Here is a 19496-nt window from a genome sequence, read left to right as displayed (position 1 = left end):
TTGTGACGCCCATAGGCATGAAAACGGGGACGCCCGACTCCACCAGCAGGACCTTACTTGCAGTGACAACATGAAAACCAACAAAAAGAGGCTACAACATAATCAATTTCTTACAAAATTTACAGTTTCTCTAGCTTTTGTATTATTGAATGAAACAACGAGCATGAAGTACCAGTTCAAGTCTTTCATGAAGATAATACAGATGTATATGACTGAACTTGCATTTTTGTATAGTATTTAACAAGAAGTACAACTGAGGTTGATGATAATGAAGGAGTCACAGTTCATTTTTGTCAAAAGCAGCAAAGTCAAAGATAGCAGTCTCATATACGTGTAAACCTTGTGCCACCATGTGTTAAACATGCGGATCCCGCAACTCACTTGGATCCATGATGAGTTGTAGGGTTCTAGTCGCTTTGAACTACAAATACCAAAAATCCTCACACCTTGTGTGGATGCCAGGTTGTGCTGGGCTGGACGGGAAAGCTGCTTTCAGACACTTAACTGGCAACACAAAGGAAAGCAACTATATATGCTGTCGTCACTGAGGTCAACCATTCTGAAGGAAAATGGCGACCGCCTATGAGAGATACAATTTGTAAGTAATTTTCGTTTAACTTTGGTAATTATCCTAGTAGCAGTTATTGTTGTAGTCTGACTTTAATAAAAAAACGAAGCTTCCAACGATAAGAGCTTCCAACGAAGATAATACTGAAGCAGAAGTTCAGCAGGGCAGTCTGAAGTTTGCTGATAGGATCGAAATTCAGAGCAGGAGTCATCTGAGCTTCGCATTTCACTTATTTATAATGAAAAGTACACACAAGGCTGAGATTAATGAAAGCATTTGGTGTGTGCGGTGTACATAGTTGCTATCAATCATGTCCATAATCTTCATCACACCGAAAAGAAATGAGTGTCTTCTTGCTTAATGTTTGTGTTAAGCTGTCTTTCGTGATTTGCCTATACCCACTCGTCGCTCATAAAACAAAAGGCTTTATGAGTAACTGTCCGTTGACAGTTAGCCTTGTTTTTTTTTTTTGACCAAACAAAGGTGTTATTCTTAAGACACACCTTTAGTAGTATACACCTCCATTCAGTGTGAGTCATCCAGTCCTACCTGTTATCCCTCATTTTCTGCCCTCTGCAGTAGGTTAGGGTTAGGCAACCTAAAGAAGTTGAATGTCGGACCTCATGTCACAGATGGTGTGGAGGATGTAGCCACTAGTTTAAAGCTAAATGTTACTCCCTTTTAAATAAATAATCAATTATCAGTTGGTTGGAAATAACCGGTTCTGGAGAAATTCTCGGTTTAGGAGAGTGTTGTGACGATTTTAGTGCATGCTTGTGGAGACTGGTGTATATTATGCAAGACCAACAAAGAGCAGTTGTGCTACTGTAACTGCTTTAGGGATTTCCACTGTTGGCTGCCTTGCTTGTTTTCATCATTAACTCACAATGGTTTTTATTTCAATTTGCTTTTTCTAATTGAAAAAGCAAAAAAAAATTTTTTTATTAAAATATTAAGTATTAATTTTGGAAGTCTTAAAAAATTTATTCTGATATTGTTAGAAACACAAAGTAAACCTTTTCAGCCATGTTTTCTGGTTCCCCTGATTTGTACAGTGATGAGAAACGGGTTTCTGTGATTGTCTAGTACACAGTCGAAAGAAAAGATGGGTGCACCCCATAGTTTACCAGATAGTGGGATACCTTTAGTTGCACTTCAGCAGTAGTCTTCAGAATGACCTTACCGGACTCTCTCATAATTAGAAAAAAGAATTTAGACAGACCTTTCCTCCTATCATTGCTAATTTGGCAGACATCTTTTTCATTCACCATCTTAAGAGTCAATATAGCACTACTATATGGAATGAATGCTAAACAATTCAAAATAGAGACAAAGTCTTGTCTCTTTATGACAAACAAATAACTTTCACAATAATTCTCTACTTTTTTTTGTTCTTCAACCTCAGTAGTTCTTGCTGTTCAGCCTCTGGCTGCCACCACTCCCTGAATGCCTGAACTCAGTTCAGGCATGCTCAGCTCATCTTTTTGCCAAAATGATAGAAATTGAGGTCTCTGTGAAAGGGATCATACTGTTGTTCTGTGTGAAGAAGAAGTTCTTCAAGGTTGCTATAAATTGAGTAGCCATCGGTTAGGACCTCTGCCCTTTACTCGTAATAAAGACTCATGAGGAATTGTTTAGCTCATGAGCAGAATGGACAGACTATTATTACATGAGCTCATAATCTGCTTTGGTTTTTCAGCTTTAGTGGCATATCTACTTTAACAACTAAAAAACCAGATTTTTAATTTGATCAGGAAATTAAAACAGAACTTGTTATATATTTTCTGGCGTTTTTGTCAGTCTTGTTAAGTCTCAAATCATCAGTAACCAAACTTGAACATAAGAGAGTTCATGTTTATTTAGAATGAATTGAGCTGGTTTGTGAAAAAAAGATTTCCCATTTGGGATGATAAAATCTATGAATCGCAGCCTTTAAATTAGTTAATATGACTTAAAAACTTTAATTACATCTGTTTGGCCATATATGCAGCTTGTTTTAGTCAAGTTGAGCTTCTTTCAGTCAGTTAGAAATAAACTTCTAATACTCATAACCTGCTCTGGTACAGCATACAATTTCAGCCTGTTTCCCCGTGAGCTCACTGGAGTCAAAGAGGCCCATGTTCTTTTGACACAAAATTTGCCTCCAATTTCACTTGCTGGTACATCCTTCTGGTGGCGAACCACCAAAACGTTTGAGACCGCAAACTTACTGCAAAAAACAAGCATTACCTAGTTCCTCATATGTGTAATCAAGACCTCCTCTGGGAAAATCAAATCACAACCTTATTTTACTCTACTCGGAAAATAAACCTCTTATTCACAGACAACCTGTAATGAAAAGTGGTCACAGAAAGTTAAAGATGTCCTGCAGGGTTGTTTGGAGGCTACAGACTGGGCTGCTCTTTGCCAGCCACATGGAGAAGACATCAATGACTGACTGGGCGTGTGACCTTCTGTGTGGACAACACCATTCAAACCAGAACAGTGAGATGCTTCCCTATTTAGGAACCTAGGGTCACCAATGATCTGACTGAGCAGTTAAACAAACAAAAAAGCCTGTGCACAGGAAGATGGGGAGCTATTGAAGAGTATCCACAAGCAGCTTAAAGTGAAGATCACCACAATCATGAGGTATTTAGGGAGAAGCTGGAGGATAAACTCACAAGAATAATATTATATAAAAGATGTGTGGGCAGGGATGAAGATCACATCACAGGTTTCAACCAAAGGGAGAATCGCATGGGTAGATGTTTGGACAGAGCAAATGAGCTGAACACATTTTTTTCAACAGATTTAGTTGGGGAACAAGCTCATTATCATCATCATCCTCTCCTGACCCCAGACAAACGGACATCCCACCTTCCTCTGACCCACAGCTTTCCTGTCGAACCTCAGCTGTTCCATCTTCCACCTCAGTCATGAACTCTTCTGCTTCCACAAGTTTGTCTTCAACCAGATCAGGACATGTTGCTGGTCCCTTTGCCTCCCCGTCCCACATTTCTGTATCTAGATTATATTATATTAGATTAGATTTATTGTCAATTATTAAGTATAAGTCAGGTGAAGAGGCAGCTGGAGAGACTCAACCAGAACAAGGCTGCAGGTCCAGATGGTGTCAGCCCCAGAGTTCTGAAGGCCTGAAGCTCCAGAGTAGTTCTGTGGGATTCTGCAAGATCTCTTCAACCTTAGCCTGACCCCACAGTAGATTCCGTTGCTGTGGAAGACATCCAGCTTGGCTCCAGTATAGAAGAAAAGTCATTTTTGAGTTATTGACTGTAGACCAGTTGCCCTGACATCCCACTTCATGAAGGTCCTGGAGAGACTCCTGTTGGCCCACCTGAGTAAGCAAAGAAGCACATATCAAGACCCCCTGCAGTTTGATTATTGCTATGGAGTTGAAGACCCCATCATATACCTTCTTCAACAAACCCACTGTTGTCTGGACAAAGCCGGCAATACTGTGAGGATCATGTTCTTTGATTTCTCCAGTGTATCTAAAGCAGGGGTCCCCAAAGTGGGTCCTCGAGGGCCGGCCTCCTGCATGTTTTAGTTCTCTCCCTGGTTTAACGTACCTGGATCAAATGATGGCTCATTAGAAGGCCTAAGAAGAATATTGTCATGCTGAAAAGGTTGTTGGTGCCACCAGGGAGAGAACTAAAACATGCAGGATGCCGGCCCTCGAGGACCCACTTTGGGGACCCCTAATCTAACACAATGCAGCCTGATCTGCTCTGTGAGAAACTTCAGAAGACACAGGAGGAGGCCTCAACAATCACTTGGATCAGTGACTATATGACAGACCACAGTTTGTGAGACTCTAGGGTCATAGCTTGTCATGTAAGGTCATGGAGCACAACTGGCGAAATGCCAGCTAATATTAGCTATAGTGCTTGGTGTATACCAGGGTCCAGCTCCAGCAATGAAGCCTAATAGAGATTTCGTAAATCTTAAAAAGTTTTAATTATTCCCCAACAGTGATTTAGGTTACCTGACAAAAGAGTGAAATAAAACAATATTATATAATATTCACCAGTATACACAGGTGTAAAAGACTCTTTTATATTTATTTCTTTTACACTATCAAAGTAAGATACCTTCCAGATCTCCCGTTTTTGTTTTGATATATATTTGTATTATTTTGTGCAATATAAAAAATTGAGTGGCAGTGTGCTTTGTAAAATGCTCATCATACATCACTATCAGAATATTCTGTTCCCCCATTAAGAATATTTAAATATGTTCAACCATGTGTCAATCCAATTGAAAAATACTTAAATTATGTCCTTGTACATGTAGCTGTGATGGCTGCTGTCTGAATAGGGTTTCCAGCAAAAAGCCTGAAAATCTAGTTGGTATTTAGTGAGTTATGAGCTCCAAGATGGCGACCCTATGTGACGTCAGCAACAATAGGCAAGAGCTATTAATAAACTATTATCTTGAAAGTAAACAAAATGAAGGAGAGCATTGTTTTAAATCCTTTTTCTTTCATGGAAGTGGAGGTGGTTGAGGAATATAAATACCTCAGTGTTCTTTTCAACAACAATCTGAACTGGAGACTCAACAGTGAAGACATGGTTAAGAAAGAACAGAGCAGACAGGAAGCTAAGGTCCATGAAGGTTTTCCGCATGTCTTCTACAAGTCTGTTGTTGAGTGTAAGCTCTTCTACTGTCATCTCTTGGGGCAGCAGCAGAGCCAGTGATTTAAAAAGAAGTTCAGACTCAAGTCAACTGGATCACATGAGTTATGAGGAAATGCAACTGTATCAACAAGATGGACTCTTGTGTTTATACTTTGTATAAATCTGTGTTGTACCTGTTTTAAGGTTTTGTGATGTAGCGGCTAGCACTGGAGAGAAACATCTAGATAAAACAGGTCTCCTCTGTTACCAAGGTAACAGAGCTGATTCCCCTTTTCTTCACATAAAATGGAAGACAAGCTTAGAGAAGGGAATGTGAAAGTTCTTTCTGACTAGGACTAAATGTCAGTTTATCGATTTCTGTTTTTGCTTCTGACCATCTAATTATTGTGTTTTCTTGATCATATTACATTTATATAGGTTTATGTAATGTAAATTATGGGCAGGTGAATGTCTACCAACCTGTCCAAACTGTATAGTTGGATATTGGAGAATCTTGTACATTTCATTTGATGAATTTGAAGTCTTCAAATATTTTCAACTTGTTTTTGTAGGCACACAACCCCTGAAAAGTTCTTCATTGAGGCCTGTGATGAAGGAGCTGATGCCGTCCTGGTCATTGACCGGGTTTCAAACGAGATGACCCTCACAGGTAGAACATCTGTAGTGTACTCACACTGATTTTATAGTATTGCTTCAGGATGTTTTATGGTGGGAATGTAGTTAATGATTAGCTGCTGTTGGCCATCTCTTCTTGGCTAGACCTCTGTGATTCTGTGAACAGTTAACGATTTTTTAATAGTAAGGAATAGAAGGACATAATATACAGGGAGATGTATTTCTCTTCAACTTCTTCCCTGTTGTGTTCACGGTTTCATAGGTAGAAATGATATTCCTCCCTCTGCTGTCACCAGACCTATTTGTGGGATCATGGGAACTATTCGTCTGGTAGCAGGTATGTGACTAATGATAACTACAGTATGCATGTCGTAAAATGTCCTGTTTAGCATGTCTTTAAAGTTTCTAAAAGATTGCGATTTGACTTACAACGTTCACTGCACAGGGATGTACCTGATTGTCATCACCAGGAAGAGGAATGTAGGCAACCTCCTTGGGCATGCTGTGTGGAAGGCTGTGGACTTTGATGTGATATCCTATAAGAAGACGGTGCTACATCTCTCAGAGATCCAGGTTAGCAAGATTGTTCCTTTTGTAGTTTACCAAAACAACCTCCTGTTTTAGACTCAAAGGTTTGACAATAATATAAATTTATGCAGTTGGAAAAACTGCAAGTGTAGAAAATTGTTTTTGTTTCATCAAAACGCATGTATTGTACAGCATGATATGCATGCTGTTTGTATAGCATGTATATCATGCTGTTAAGATGCATGATCATATACATCATGCATAAATGCATATGATCATATATATATATATATATGTGTGTGTGTGTATATATATATATATGTGTGTGTGTGTATATATATATATATGTGTATGTATATATATATATATATATATATATAAAAACGTGTATGTACGTTTACTTGCGTATACGTTTGTACATGTGTGTACTGCTGCTACTTCTGTGACCCAAACAAAATGGGTGTGGATAGACATTTTTTACGATTTAATTAATTAATTTATTTTTTATTAAAAAAAAATTTCTTATTTATTTTTTAGTACTTGTCCCAGAGTACATAAGTGTATCCTGAAACCATGTTTGTTTTTCTGCTTTAGTCTCAGGAGAATAAGACCTTCCTGGCTATGATTAGCAATGTGCTGAATACAGATGGATTCTACTTCTGCACTGATTTTGACCTAACACACACGCTGCAGCGACTGGCCAATACCAGTCCTGACTTCCAGGAGATGAGTCTGCTGGAGAGGGTAAATGATTATTACAAATTTTTGCACTAAAGGCTTGTACATTTTTGTTAAAAGTAAGTCAAGCATTTGAATTCATTTAAAAATGCTTTTATAGGTTGACTAGAAATGCATTATTTTTATATTTTTGTGTGTTGTATATAAACAGGACATATCATCATACTATATTCTCCAGGAGGAGAAAGGTCACTTTAAGGATGCTTATTGTTCCCCCAAAAAACGACTAATCCGGACATTAATGTCCTTCAAAAAAATCTCTCGGAACCAACTTAAAAATTAGATATTATGCTGCTAGCACTCAGCCCTTAGTGCTGCAGCATAGCAGCAGCTCAGAGGCGGAAGTGAGAGCATTGTGCAACATAATCAATCACCTGGCTGTACCATGGTGCGCTAAATAATGAGACATAATTTAACAAAGCTTCAAGGCAGATAATTTGCCCTGAGGAATTTTAATAATACTTGAATCACTTAAGGAATCAGTACAGCCCTACCTTTTAGTAATTTAATAAATTTATGACATACATGACTATATCAAATCTACCTACTTTGAATACTGAGGTATTTGGAGTTTTGGCAGCTCCAAGAACATCTGAGAAAATGAACACACTATGATGACTATTAAAAATGGAACATCAATGGTATTAAACATAAAATATTTCTGCTTGTTTTATGCTTAAAAGCTTTTCAGATAAACTCTCATCTGCTGAGCAAGCTAATAAGCATTCGTTCATCCATCCATCCATTCATTTTCTGTTCACCCTTGTCTCTAATGGGGTTGGGAGGGTTGCTGATGCCTCTCCAGCCACGTTCCTGGTGAGAGGCAGGGTCACCCTGGACAGGTTGCCAATCAATCTCATAGAGACAGACAGGACAAACAACCATGCACACACATGTAAGGAGATTTTAGAACAGGGGTGTCAAACTCCAGTCCTCGAGGGCCGGTGTCCTGCAGTTTTTAGATGTGCCACAGGTACAAAACACTGGAATGAAATGGTTTAATTACCTCCACCTTGTGTAGACCAGTTCTCCAGAGCCTTAATTATTCTATTCAGGTGTGCTGCAGCAGAGGCACATCTAAAAGTTGCAGGACTGCGGCCCTCGAGGACTGGAGTTTGACACCCCTGTTTTAGAAGAACCAATTAATTTAACAGTCATGTTTTCGGACTGTGGGAGGAAGCCGGAGTACCTGGAGAGAACTCGGCATGCACAGGAAGAACATGCAAACTCTTTGTAGAAAGACCACGGACCGGGAATCGAACCCAGGACCTTCTTGCTGCAAGGCTACAGTGCACTGTGCATCCCCTAACATTTTCTATTCTGCTTAAAAAATGACCCACATACATTAGCTAACAAAGGCAAAATCAAGTGTCAGAGTAAAGCCTATTTAATTTCATTCATTTACTTGCAGCAGTCAGATGGAACTGCCAACTGATTTTTTTCATAATGTTTTGGAGGGTAAATGCAATTAGAAATTATTCAACACTAATATTTTAAATATATTGTTCCAAACTCCAGAGATGTACATATGTTTTCCAATTAACTTCAAAAATACATTTTAGAAATCTGTGTTTGTGGGGGATGGTACTTCTAGAAGTACAGACAGATTTGCAGGCAAAGCCAAAATGTACTTTTCTAGGAAAGATTTAATTTTAATCAGAGGTGGTCCTAGCCTGTTTGGCACCCTGAGTGAACCACCTTTCCAACTTCCCAGTGAACTCTCCCTGCAAGTTCAAGGGGTTGGGGGGCTGCCCATGTTGCAAATAGCAGAAACCGCAACTGGTCTTAATATCACTCCCAGGGTTTACAATCAATCACTGCTCACCGCACCTATTCCCACTCCTAATTTACCTTCAGGTGGTGTGTGTTTGAGTAGGAGGATTTTATACCTGAACACAGGGGTGAGTGACGAATTGCTGTGCTGTTTTAAACAATAAGAAAATTCAGTGCTTTCAGTTTGAACAAAAGAGCCAGCACTGAGACTGTTTTAGGCAAAATAACATGGAACAAAACACATTTACACCAAAATGTCAAAATTTGCACAGAAACATAAAGGTTAAACCCTAAATAAGGTATTTAGACAGTTTGCCAGCAAAAAAGTTGATTCTTGTGGAAGCTGGCAAAGATAATGAAATTAAGATCAAAGCATCAGAAATGATACTGCTGCCTCTGGTGTCGAGGCCAAACTGACAAATGTTTCCCTTGCAGTTGTTTAAAGTTAAAATTTGTTGTCATATTTTCTTTAAATGTGCATGTGGGAAAAGGTTTGAAATGGTGGTTGATATTTTTTTGCATGTCATAAAAGAAGTGGGGCTGCACAGTGGCGCAGTTGGTAGAGCTGTTGCCTTGCAGCAAGAAGGTCCTGGGTTCGATTCCCGGCCCGGGATCTTTCTGCATGGAGTTTGCATGTTCTCCCTGTGCATGGTGGGTTCTCTCTGGGTTCTCAGGCTTCCTCCCACAGTCCAAAAACATGACTGTCAGATTAACTGGTCTCTCTAAATTCTCCCTAGGTGTGAGTGTGTGTGTGTGTGTGTGAATGGTTGTGTGTCCTGTATGTCTCTGTGTTGACCTGCGATCTGTCCAGGGTGACCCCACCTCTCGTCCGGAACGTAGCTGGAGAGGAACTAGCAACCCTCCTGACCACATTAGGGACAAGGGTGAACAGAAATGGATGGATGGATGGATGGATAAAAGAAGTGTTAAATGGTGAATGGTTTAACAATTAGTTTCTTGTGGTTTACAGGCAGATCAGAGATTTGTCTGGAATGGTAACCTTTTAAGAGAACTTGCTGGACAGCCTGAGGTAACTGCTGTCACATGGCTTCACTCATCTTAACCACTTTTATACTCACATTTTCTAACTACCACTGTTTCTCTGTAGCTTCACAGATTTGCACTACCTGTTATTCATGGATGTATCCTTTGCCCCAAAAATCCTGAATGTTTTTGTTGAAAAATGACCTGACCAACAGAAGCTCAGAGATCAAGCTTTTCTTTAACCCTCTTCTTCCAGTCATTGTTATGAAGCCATGCCGTATAAATGGGAAGATCTTTGAGTGGATCCTCATCTCCAGGAGAAGCTGCTTCCGGGCTGGTGTGAGATACTATGTTAGAGGTGAACATGCAAAATCATTGCTTGGCAGGATTAAACTGTGAAACATTTGGACTAATAAAGGGAAGGCAATATGTTCCTGTCAGAAATGCCCGAGTTTAAATGTAGGTGCCATATTGACTTGGCATTTGTCAATCAATCCAGCGGGTTTATCAGCTACTAATCAATAATAATAAAAATGGCAATAGTTGTTATGCTTTAGTTTACTTGTGGATATGTATTAGATGGTCCTTATTGGCTCTATATTTGCAGTTATGCCTTCATATTGATGGCTGAAGTTCATAGCTTCCCATCTATTGGATATTATTATTACCATAATAATTATTTGCTGCAGACTGGCCAGACATTGTGGTCCATGACAAGAAGAACAAAATGTTAGTTGTTTGATGTGTCTAACCTGGATGACGATAACATTTTAAAGAAAAAAGCAGAGACAATAACAAAGAAACAGATCTGAAGGTAGAAGTCCAATGCAGAAACTAGCTAGAACTGTTTCTGCAAATCAATTAATCACATGATTAATTAACTGTTTCTAGAACTGAATCTTTGCTACCACTGCTGTGGTGAGCAGCAATGGGAAGGAGGGACTCCATTTTCTATCCTCTCCTCTATCCTTTGACAAATGTTTCTGTCTCAACAGGTATTGACTCTGAAGGCCACGCTGCTAACTTTGTGGAGACTGAGCAGATAGTTCTGTATGAGGGAGCAAAGGCTTCCTTTGTTCAGGTAGGCTTGTTCTCTGACTGTTGTAATGTCTCATGAAAGGTGTTGCATATAAATAGTTTTTTACAAGGTACTTTCATCCACAGACACGAGGCTCTATGCCGTTTTACTGGAGCCAGAGGCCCAATCTGAAGTACAAGCCTAAACCTGTAATCAGCAAAACCATGAATCACGTAAGAGCTGCCATTCTCTCATATGCCTGATTTCTTAGGCTTCAACTAGAATAGAAGTCAGAATCTGATGTTAACCATTTGATCACCGTACACAGATGGATGGTTTCCAGAGGCATTTTGACTCACAACTACTCATCTATGGAAAACAAACTGTTCTGAACCTGGTGAGGAACTTTTATTAAACACTGAGCTAGGAATGATCCAACTGTACATATTTGAAGGCAATTTGGACTCTTGTCCAGGTGAATCAAAAAGGGTCAGAGAAGCCACTGGAAGAGGAGTTTGCCAAGATGTCTTCTGGTCTTAACAACGGTATGCTCAAGTAAGTGTCGACCATTTTCAGTTTTACATTCACTTTCAATTCAAGTCAAATTTATTTAATCAAGGACAGCACATTAATTATTACATGTTGAAAACACAGCTACTGTTGTTTGTACATATTTTATAGTCACTCAGTGTCAACAGAATGTCTAATGAAGCAATTAAAGTTATCCTATTGTTTTTGAAGTATGAGATTACCTGCATTTGTAAATGAACATTCAACTTTTAACATTACATCCTTAGCTACTTGGCCTTCGATTTTCACAAAGAGTGCAGTCACATGAGATGGGACCGTCTCCAGATCCTAGTGGATGCTGTCGCAGAGACACAAGATGAGTACAGGTAGCTGGACTAGCACCTGTTGGTAGTTTACCTCAAGGTGGCTACTGGAAGGAGTACTGAGCATTTTTTGTGTGTCTAGCTACTTTATGGTGAACTCGGATGGAAAGATATTGACCCAGCAGAGAGGAGTTTTCAGAAGTAATTGCATGGACTGCCTAGACAGGACCAATGTCATTCAGAGCCTGCTGGCCAGACGCTCACTTCAGTCACAGCTTCAGGTATGTTAACCTTTCTTTTATTTAATTTTTTTTTTAAGAAAAAGAATAACTTGGTGAAAGGGGCACTTGTTTTCAGCAAATCAATTAATTACATGATTAATTAAAACAAGGTCAATAATCGCCGTTTGCACAATTTATTGTTTTTTCTCTCTCCCTTTCTACCAAAAACTGGATGACAACAGTCTGGTGCATTACTCTCAACTTGGGCCACTTTGTGAAGGACAATTTTGTTTACAGAGACTTCATAATTCATTTTATTTTTTGTTTCTGTTGTTGGTTGACTTATTTGGGGTATTGAAAATGTATTCCAGTTCCATCCAGTGTTTAAATGTTCTTTAGTATTTAGAATTTATTGGTCTTTGAGAATGTGTTCTTGCTTTATTATTATTATATTACTTTAAAATGGTCTCAGAACAACAATATCACTGTTTATTTCAATCATTTCTGGGGCAATTTATTTCCTAGCAAAATTTATTGTCGTGATAGGTCTGCATCTAAGTTTAATGGGGAAAAATGAAGCTGTGGATGTGTTTGGTCCTTAAATGTGTGAAAAACCAATTCTGTATAAATCAGTAGTGATGGTAAATGGTTGAGTCCATACTTTTTCTCTCTTTAACAGAGAATGGGAGTTCTAAATGTGGGTCAGCGCATTGAAGAGCAGGCCGAGTTTGAAAAAGTCTACAAAAACGGTAGGACAATACATGCTGTACTATCAGCAGGCTTTGTGGGATTAGTACATCCTGTAAAGTTTTAGTGTGTCCTCATGTGTTTTATTTTTGCTTTCTAACAGCTTGGGCTGACAATGCCAATGCATGCGCTGTGCAGTATGCTGGGACTGGAGCTTTAAAAACAGACTTTACGAGGTAAAACAAACATCTGTCAACAGAAACATCTTCAGACTGATTGAATATGACCTTAATGTTATTTGTTGAGCAGGACAGGGAAGAGGACCAGGTGGGGACTGCTGATGGATGGCTGGAACTCCATGATTCGCTACTACAAAAACAACTTTTCAGATGGATTCAGACAGGTACCTCTGTGACACAATTTATTATGGATCAAAGTAAAGATGCCTTGTATAACACTTTTCTTCCAAAAAGATTTTAAAAGTTAATTATCACCTAAGACAAATGCTACGTGTTTTTGAGTCAAAACTTAAGTATAGATTTATACATAAAGAAAAACAAGGATATCTCCAGCAGCTGTTTTTCCCATTAGGATGCTATTGACCTTTTCCTGGGTAACTTTGCTGTTGATGAGTCAGAGGGACCCACTCCTCTTCGTATGAAGAAGGACTGGAAGTTCCTAACAGTGAGTGCATCAGTGTTTTCACGGAGTAATAAAAAATCTGAGTGTTCTCACACACTGAATGTTCTATTTTGTCTTTGAAGCTTCCCATCGTCATGCTGGTTGCATTCTCCATGTGCATCGTTTCTCTTCTTCTGGCTGGTAAGTAATAGCTCAAAGTGAACATTGCTGTCATTTTGTTCCTGCTGCTTAACATTCATACTCTTGTATTACTGGGGATGAAAATTGACATCACGCCATGGCAAGACAGGTCCACACACGCTGAAGTGTCACTTAGGTGGATCAAACCACCAAAGAAACAGACATGGTGGTAATAGTGAAAGTAGTGAAGCTCAGAATTACCAAAGACATTTGATGAGACTATCCCAGATAGCAAAATGAGTGAATAAACATTGAAATATAGTCAGACAGAAACATTGAATCCACATTGAAGCCTGACATTGGAATGATTTGGAAAGTGGTCGGTAACTTGCATGTTGAATCAACGTTAGGGTTTCAACCACAACTAACACTATATCAATGTTGATTCAACCATCATCTGAATTTGGATCTGCATGCACGTTTGTGTTGATTTTGTATTGAATCAAAGTTAAAGAATCAATATTGATTCATGTGCATTTTTTGGTCTGATAGGTCTACATCAGTGGTGCGCAAAGTGGGTCCTCGAGGGCCGGCATCCTGCATGTTTTATTTCTCCCTCTGGTTTAATGCACCTGGATCAAATAATGGCTCATTAGAGGGTCTAAGAGGAAAATTGACCTGCTGAAAAGGTTATTATTACAGGCAGGGAGAAAACTAAAACATGCAGGATGCCGACTTTGGGCACTCCTGGTCTACGTCATAACATACCATTAAAAGTTTCTTCACTGGTGTTAAACACACAATTGTGTTGGTATGGTATTATCTTGTTCAAAATTATCTTACATTACCATATTTCCAAAAAGGTGTGTACACAAACTTAGAATTTACAACATGGCATTAATATTGCAATTTATTTAGGAAAACTGGTAAGAAATGTAAACATATTTGACTAATTTTTGGCTGACAGAACAAAATTCTATTGTCCATGGAAGAACAGCATCTATGAGGTTAAGCCTGGTACTCTATGAACCAGGGAAACGGTATGAGTTGGGGTAATCCAAGTTTGACTCTGATTGGTGTCACTTTGGATACTTGATGCCTTCCTCCTGTTCTGGTGCATAACGAAGCCAGTTTTACTGTAGTCCTCATCAGTCAGCTTTGGGTCAAACTGCAGAGCAGCAGCTGAAAAACACAATAAGAGTAAGGATGGTGATGGTTTGGGCCAGTTAGAAAGAGGAAAAAACATTTGAAAACCTCCATCCATCCATCCATCCATCTTCTTTCGCTTATCCGGGGTCGGGTCGCGGGGGTAGCAGCTTCAGAAGGGAGGCCCAGACTTCCCTCTCCCCAGCCACTTCTTCCAGCTCCTCTGGAGGAATCCCAAGGCGTTCCCAGGCCAGCCGAGAGACATAGTCCCTCCAGTGTGTTCTGGGTCTTCCCCGGGGCCTCCTCCCGGTGGGATGTGCCCGGAACACCTCACCAGTGAGGCGTCCAGGAGGCATCCTGACCAGATGCCTGAGCCACCTCAACTGGCCCCTCTCGACGTGAAGGAGCAGCGGCTCTACTCTGAGTCCCTCCCGGATGACTGAGCTTCTCACCCTATCTCTAAGGGAGAGCTCAGACACCCTACGGAGAAAACCCATTTCGGCCACTTGTATCCGCGATCTCGTTCTTTCGGTCATGACCCAAAGCTCATGACCATAGATGAGGGTGGGATCGTAGATCGACCGGTAAATTGAGAGCTTCGCTTTTTGGCTCAGCTCTCTCTTCACAACGACAGTCAGGTACAGCGCCCGCTTGACGGCAGGCACTGATCGCCTTCCCAGGCGCTTCACACTCGGCTGCGAACCGCTCCAGCGAGAGCTGCAGATCACGTCCCAATGAAGCCATTTGAAAACCTTTGAAATATTAATGTACTGGTTATGAGTCTGAGAACAGACATAGAAACTGTATACAATGGTTCCACTTGTATGGTCACAGTTAAATTAATAAGAACATGCCAATGATTATTCATTAATATCTATCTTAATATTAGCTGACATATATACACATTTGCTTATCGACCTGCAGCATAGGCACAAAACAATGTAGTAATTTTTCAATAAACACAGTAAAAAGTAAAATCACCAAACCTACTGCAGAAGTTCTCAGAGTAAAATTTAATTCAGAAGCAGGATGCAAACAAGCCAGCTGCGAAGGTGCTATGTGGTTGGGACATACCTCTAATATAAAAAGGGGGAGGTGAACCACACCACCGCTTGTAGTGACTTGTAGATGTTTTTGTATCAACACATTATGCACTGTCAGTAATAATATTTACAGACGGGGAAGAAAATGTATAGAAATGTACTGAGGAGGAAAAAGGCATACATTGATTCAACATAACCAGTTTTCCCAACCCTGGTCCTCAAAGCACACTGACCTGCATGTTTTAGATGTTCCTCTGCTTCAACACATCCCATTCAGATTACTGCAACACTCTGTTAATCAGCCATCAACTGAAATCATGTGTGCTGATGTAGGGGAATGTCTAATATTTGCTGGGCAGTGTGCCTTTAGGACCTGTGTTGAAAAACACTGGGTGAGACGTTGGTATTTCAATTATAATAATTCAATCATAAAACAACATTGATTCAATGACATCTTTTCAAGTTAATTGGCTAAAATTGGATGTTTATTTGATGGTTGATCCACCGTCAATCATCAACCTTAACCAAAAATTAACCTTTTTGACCACAATTCAAAATTACCATCTCTTGCTGTCTGGGTTTTGCCTTACCTTTTGTTTATTTTTAATATTTTAAACAGCCTTTCCCTGCCTTATTTAACAGACCTTCTCCACCGCTACACTCTCTCTCGGTCACTCAGGTCTGCTGACCAGCTGCTCCTGGTTAGCAGACCTGAATGTCCTGTAAATGGAAGCTTAGAGGGGACAAAGTCTTCTCTGTTTGTGTTTTTAAATATGGAACCCTCTATCTTTGCACATTGGACAGACCCTTTAACTAGTGATGGCCAAATGAAGCCTCATGAAGCAATGAAGCTTCCCGGCCCATTGCTTTGCCCAAAAGTTCATCACTCAATGCGTCATTCATTTCTCACTAGTGACATCTGCTGCTGAAACTGTGGCCTTGTCACTCAGACAGACATATTTAAGGGTCAGTGACTGTTTTCTTTTGTCACCGACTGATTGAACAATAGACGTTTGTTTTAGTGCATTCGGAGTGCAGTGCTTGTTGGGGCAGACAGTTTTCTTTCAGTTTTGATTTGCTTCCTGAAAAATTTAAATTCTTCAAAAATTCTCTTTTTCTTGGATTCCTAGTTGGCTCTGATGTGATCCCTTATATTTTTACTCATCAGCCAGGATTTTACTTTTCCAACAGCTTTAAGTCTGTTTCTGCTGTGTAAGACTGATATATTTTTGCAGAACAAAGAAATAGTGGAAATTTCAAGAAGGTGAGAATTTTAGAGGTGAAAGGTTTAATTATTGTTATTTAAGAATCTTGTGAGTGAATCATCTCAAGTATTCCTTGATGTCAGATTTTTTTTCGTCTTGCTGGCTCCTTTTCAATCAAGTTTATTTGTGTAGCACATTTCAGCAACAATCCAGTGTCAAAATGATTTACATAATAAAAACACATAATTATAAAGTCACAAAATATACCATAATCAACCATTGAGAAAACTGGTAACAAACATTACATTTTGATGAGTGACATCATCAAAATCATTAATACAAATCTGATGCGATCAAGCAGCGGCTCATCACGCTTTTATTTTGAAAACCGACACGCAAATTGAAGCAGTCACGTGACCCATGTAATGTGAGGCATCGTTTGTCAGTCACGTGGTTTTCAACAAGACGACACCAGCCTCGAAGCGGGGCTTCATCGGACACGCCCCCTTATTACTCAGTACAAGCCTCAAAGCCTGACTTCAGATAGACCATCACTACCTTTAACGGTCCACTTTTAAAATCCTTTTAAAAAGTTATTTTTACTCATTGGTCTTCAACCCAACTGAGATTTGATTTTGCTAAGGCTTTATTGGTATTTTTAACTGTGTCCTTATATTGTGTTTTGAATTGAGACTTTGGATAATTATTTAAAATTTTGTGTTTTCATAAAAGAAGTATGTACCGTATTCCCTCTGCAGTACTTCAACAAACAAAATAATATTAACAAATAACATTATTGAGGAAATCTCCTCCATCGGAAAATGGCTGATGTAAATGCTGTTTGTCTTCTAGGTGACACATGGACAGAGACTCTTGCTTATGTAATGTTCTGGGGGAGCGCCAGTGCAATCACAGCCACTGTCATCCTGTTTAACGGACAAGATTTTGTTGACGCCCCGAAGTTAGTTCACAAGGAAAAGATGGACTAAGTGTATATGTATGTGTGAGGGAGGTGAGACATAGTCAAATAGGTGCTCCACTACTTCATCTTCACCGATCTGATGTAAACTCCTCTGTGTGGTTCTCCAGACTTTAGCTTTTCTAATGTTTGTTGATGACGAAGTCAACCTTCTTCAAATATGTGTTCATAACCGTGAATCATTCTGTACATTTATGTACCTATATTAATCATTATTAATCATTCCAAAATTCTTGTTTCACTAGATTGTTATAATTGTCTTGGTTTGTCCTTTGATAAAAACAAATAATTCTTGTAATTCATTACTGTTTCATTCCTTTTGGGTAGGATTTTCTGTTGAAATGCTATAAACCTTTTACTGGGATATCATGTTGTTAACCCTGAATTGTCACCCCAAGGTGTGGCGACTCAAACATGAAGATATTTAAATGTATTTGCTGTATTTCATTTAGAACAACACTATATAAAGTATACACACAAAGTTTTGAATGCAACAAAATTTACAAAATTGTGTGCGAAATATAAATATGTGGTCCTACTATATGAGTAAAAGTCTTCCCATGACGTTTCATTAAGAGAACATTTGATATTGTCAAAGGCCTCAGTACTATCTTAATTTGCGTAGCCATAAATTGTGCTGCCTGCATAAAACTGAGGTTATTCATTTATATTTTAAACATTGCTTACTTGTGATATTAAAATAAAGTATTCTTGTCCTGTTTTTTTCTGAATACTTATATGAAACATGAAGTAAACTGAGCAGTAATAGTGTAAAAGGAGACCCAATAGATTTCTAAAAATTTCTCTATATGATTCATAAAAATTAATTTAGAACCGTTACAAAGAGGAAAGAAAAAACACATTTCTGCTGCTTTGTCTTTAGCATGAGATTGCTGGTTGGAATCAACAGCATAGGATGAATGTCTTAAATATTGTTTCAGTTTTTGTTCTTTCACAAGAAACAAAAAAATAAAATATGTCAGAACATGCCAGATGTTTAAACCAGCATGATTAATGTGTTTTCTTTCACATTTGAACAAATATATTGTATTTAAAAATATATTTTTACAGTGCATTATTATTAATGTCCCTATTTTTTTGCTTAAAGGGGGCATATATATATAGCTATATATATATATACATATATATGTATACAGCGCTATATATATAGTTATATATATAGTTATATATATAGCTATATAGTTATATATATATATATATATATATAGTTATATATATAGTTATATAGTTATATATATATATATATATATATATAGTTATATATATAGTTATATATATAGCTATATAGTTATATATATATATATACAGAGCAATTGAGGCCCAGATCTACCACACCAGACGAGACCCAAGGTGTAGGTTGTGCCAGGAGGCCCTTGAGACAGTCCAGCACATAACAGCAGGTTGCAAGATACTGGCAGGGAAAGAGTACATGGAACGACATAACCAAGTGGCAGGCATAGTGTACAGAAACATCTGTGCAGAATATGGACTGGAACCCCCGAGATCAAAGTGGGAAATACCCCCAAAGGTGGTGGAGAATGCCCGAGCTAAGATCCTGTGGGACTTCCAGTTCCAGACAGATAAGATGGTAAGGGCGAACCAACCGGACATTGTCGTAGTGGATAAACAACAGAGGAAAGCCGTTGTGGTGGATGTAGCAATACCAAGTGACTGCAACGTCAGGAAAAAGGAGCATGAGAAACTGGAGAAATACCAGCGCCTAAGGGAGGAACTG

General features: G+C 39.0%; 1 protein-coding gene across 1 annotated transcript; it reads left to right on the top strand.

The window, feature by feature from the left end:
* Positions 1 to 18: 18 nt before the first annotated feature.
* On the top strand, positions 19 to 18745 carry sacm1la (SAC1 like phosphatidylinositide phosphatase a). Its single transcript, XM_044139174.1, has 20 exons — positions 19 to 598; positions 5760 to 5857; positions 6086 to 6160; positions 6269 to 6396; positions 6946 to 7095; positions 9833 to 9892; positions 9971 to 10004; positions 10103 to 10204; positions 10842 to 10927; positions 11011 to 11097; positions 11193 to 11261; positions 11340 to 11419; positions 11662 to 11760; positions 11840 to 11978; positions 12598 to 12667; positions 12769 to 12841; positions 12915 to 13008; positions 13197 to 13289; positions 13370 to 13427; positions 17614 to 18745. Exons 1-20 carry the CDS (start codon positions 570 to 572, stop codon positions 17748 to 17750), a joined length of 1761 nt encoding a protein of 586 aa, XP_043995109.1. The 5' UTR covers positions 19 to 569; the 3' UTR covers positions 17751 to 18745.
* Positions 18746 to 19496: the final 751 nt, after the last annotated feature.

Source organism: Gambusia affinis, linkage group LG14 (genome assembly GCF_019740435.1).
Source record: "Gambusia affinis linkage group LG14, SWU_Gaff_1.0, whole genome shotgun sequence".
Taxonomy (NCBI): domain Eukaryota; kingdom Metazoa; phylum Chordata; class Actinopteri; order Cyprinodontiformes; family Poeciliidae; genus Gambusia; species Gambusia affinis.
The sequence above is the reverse complement of the archived record's forward strand: the minus strand, read 5'-3'. Positions and strand labels throughout refer to the sequence as shown.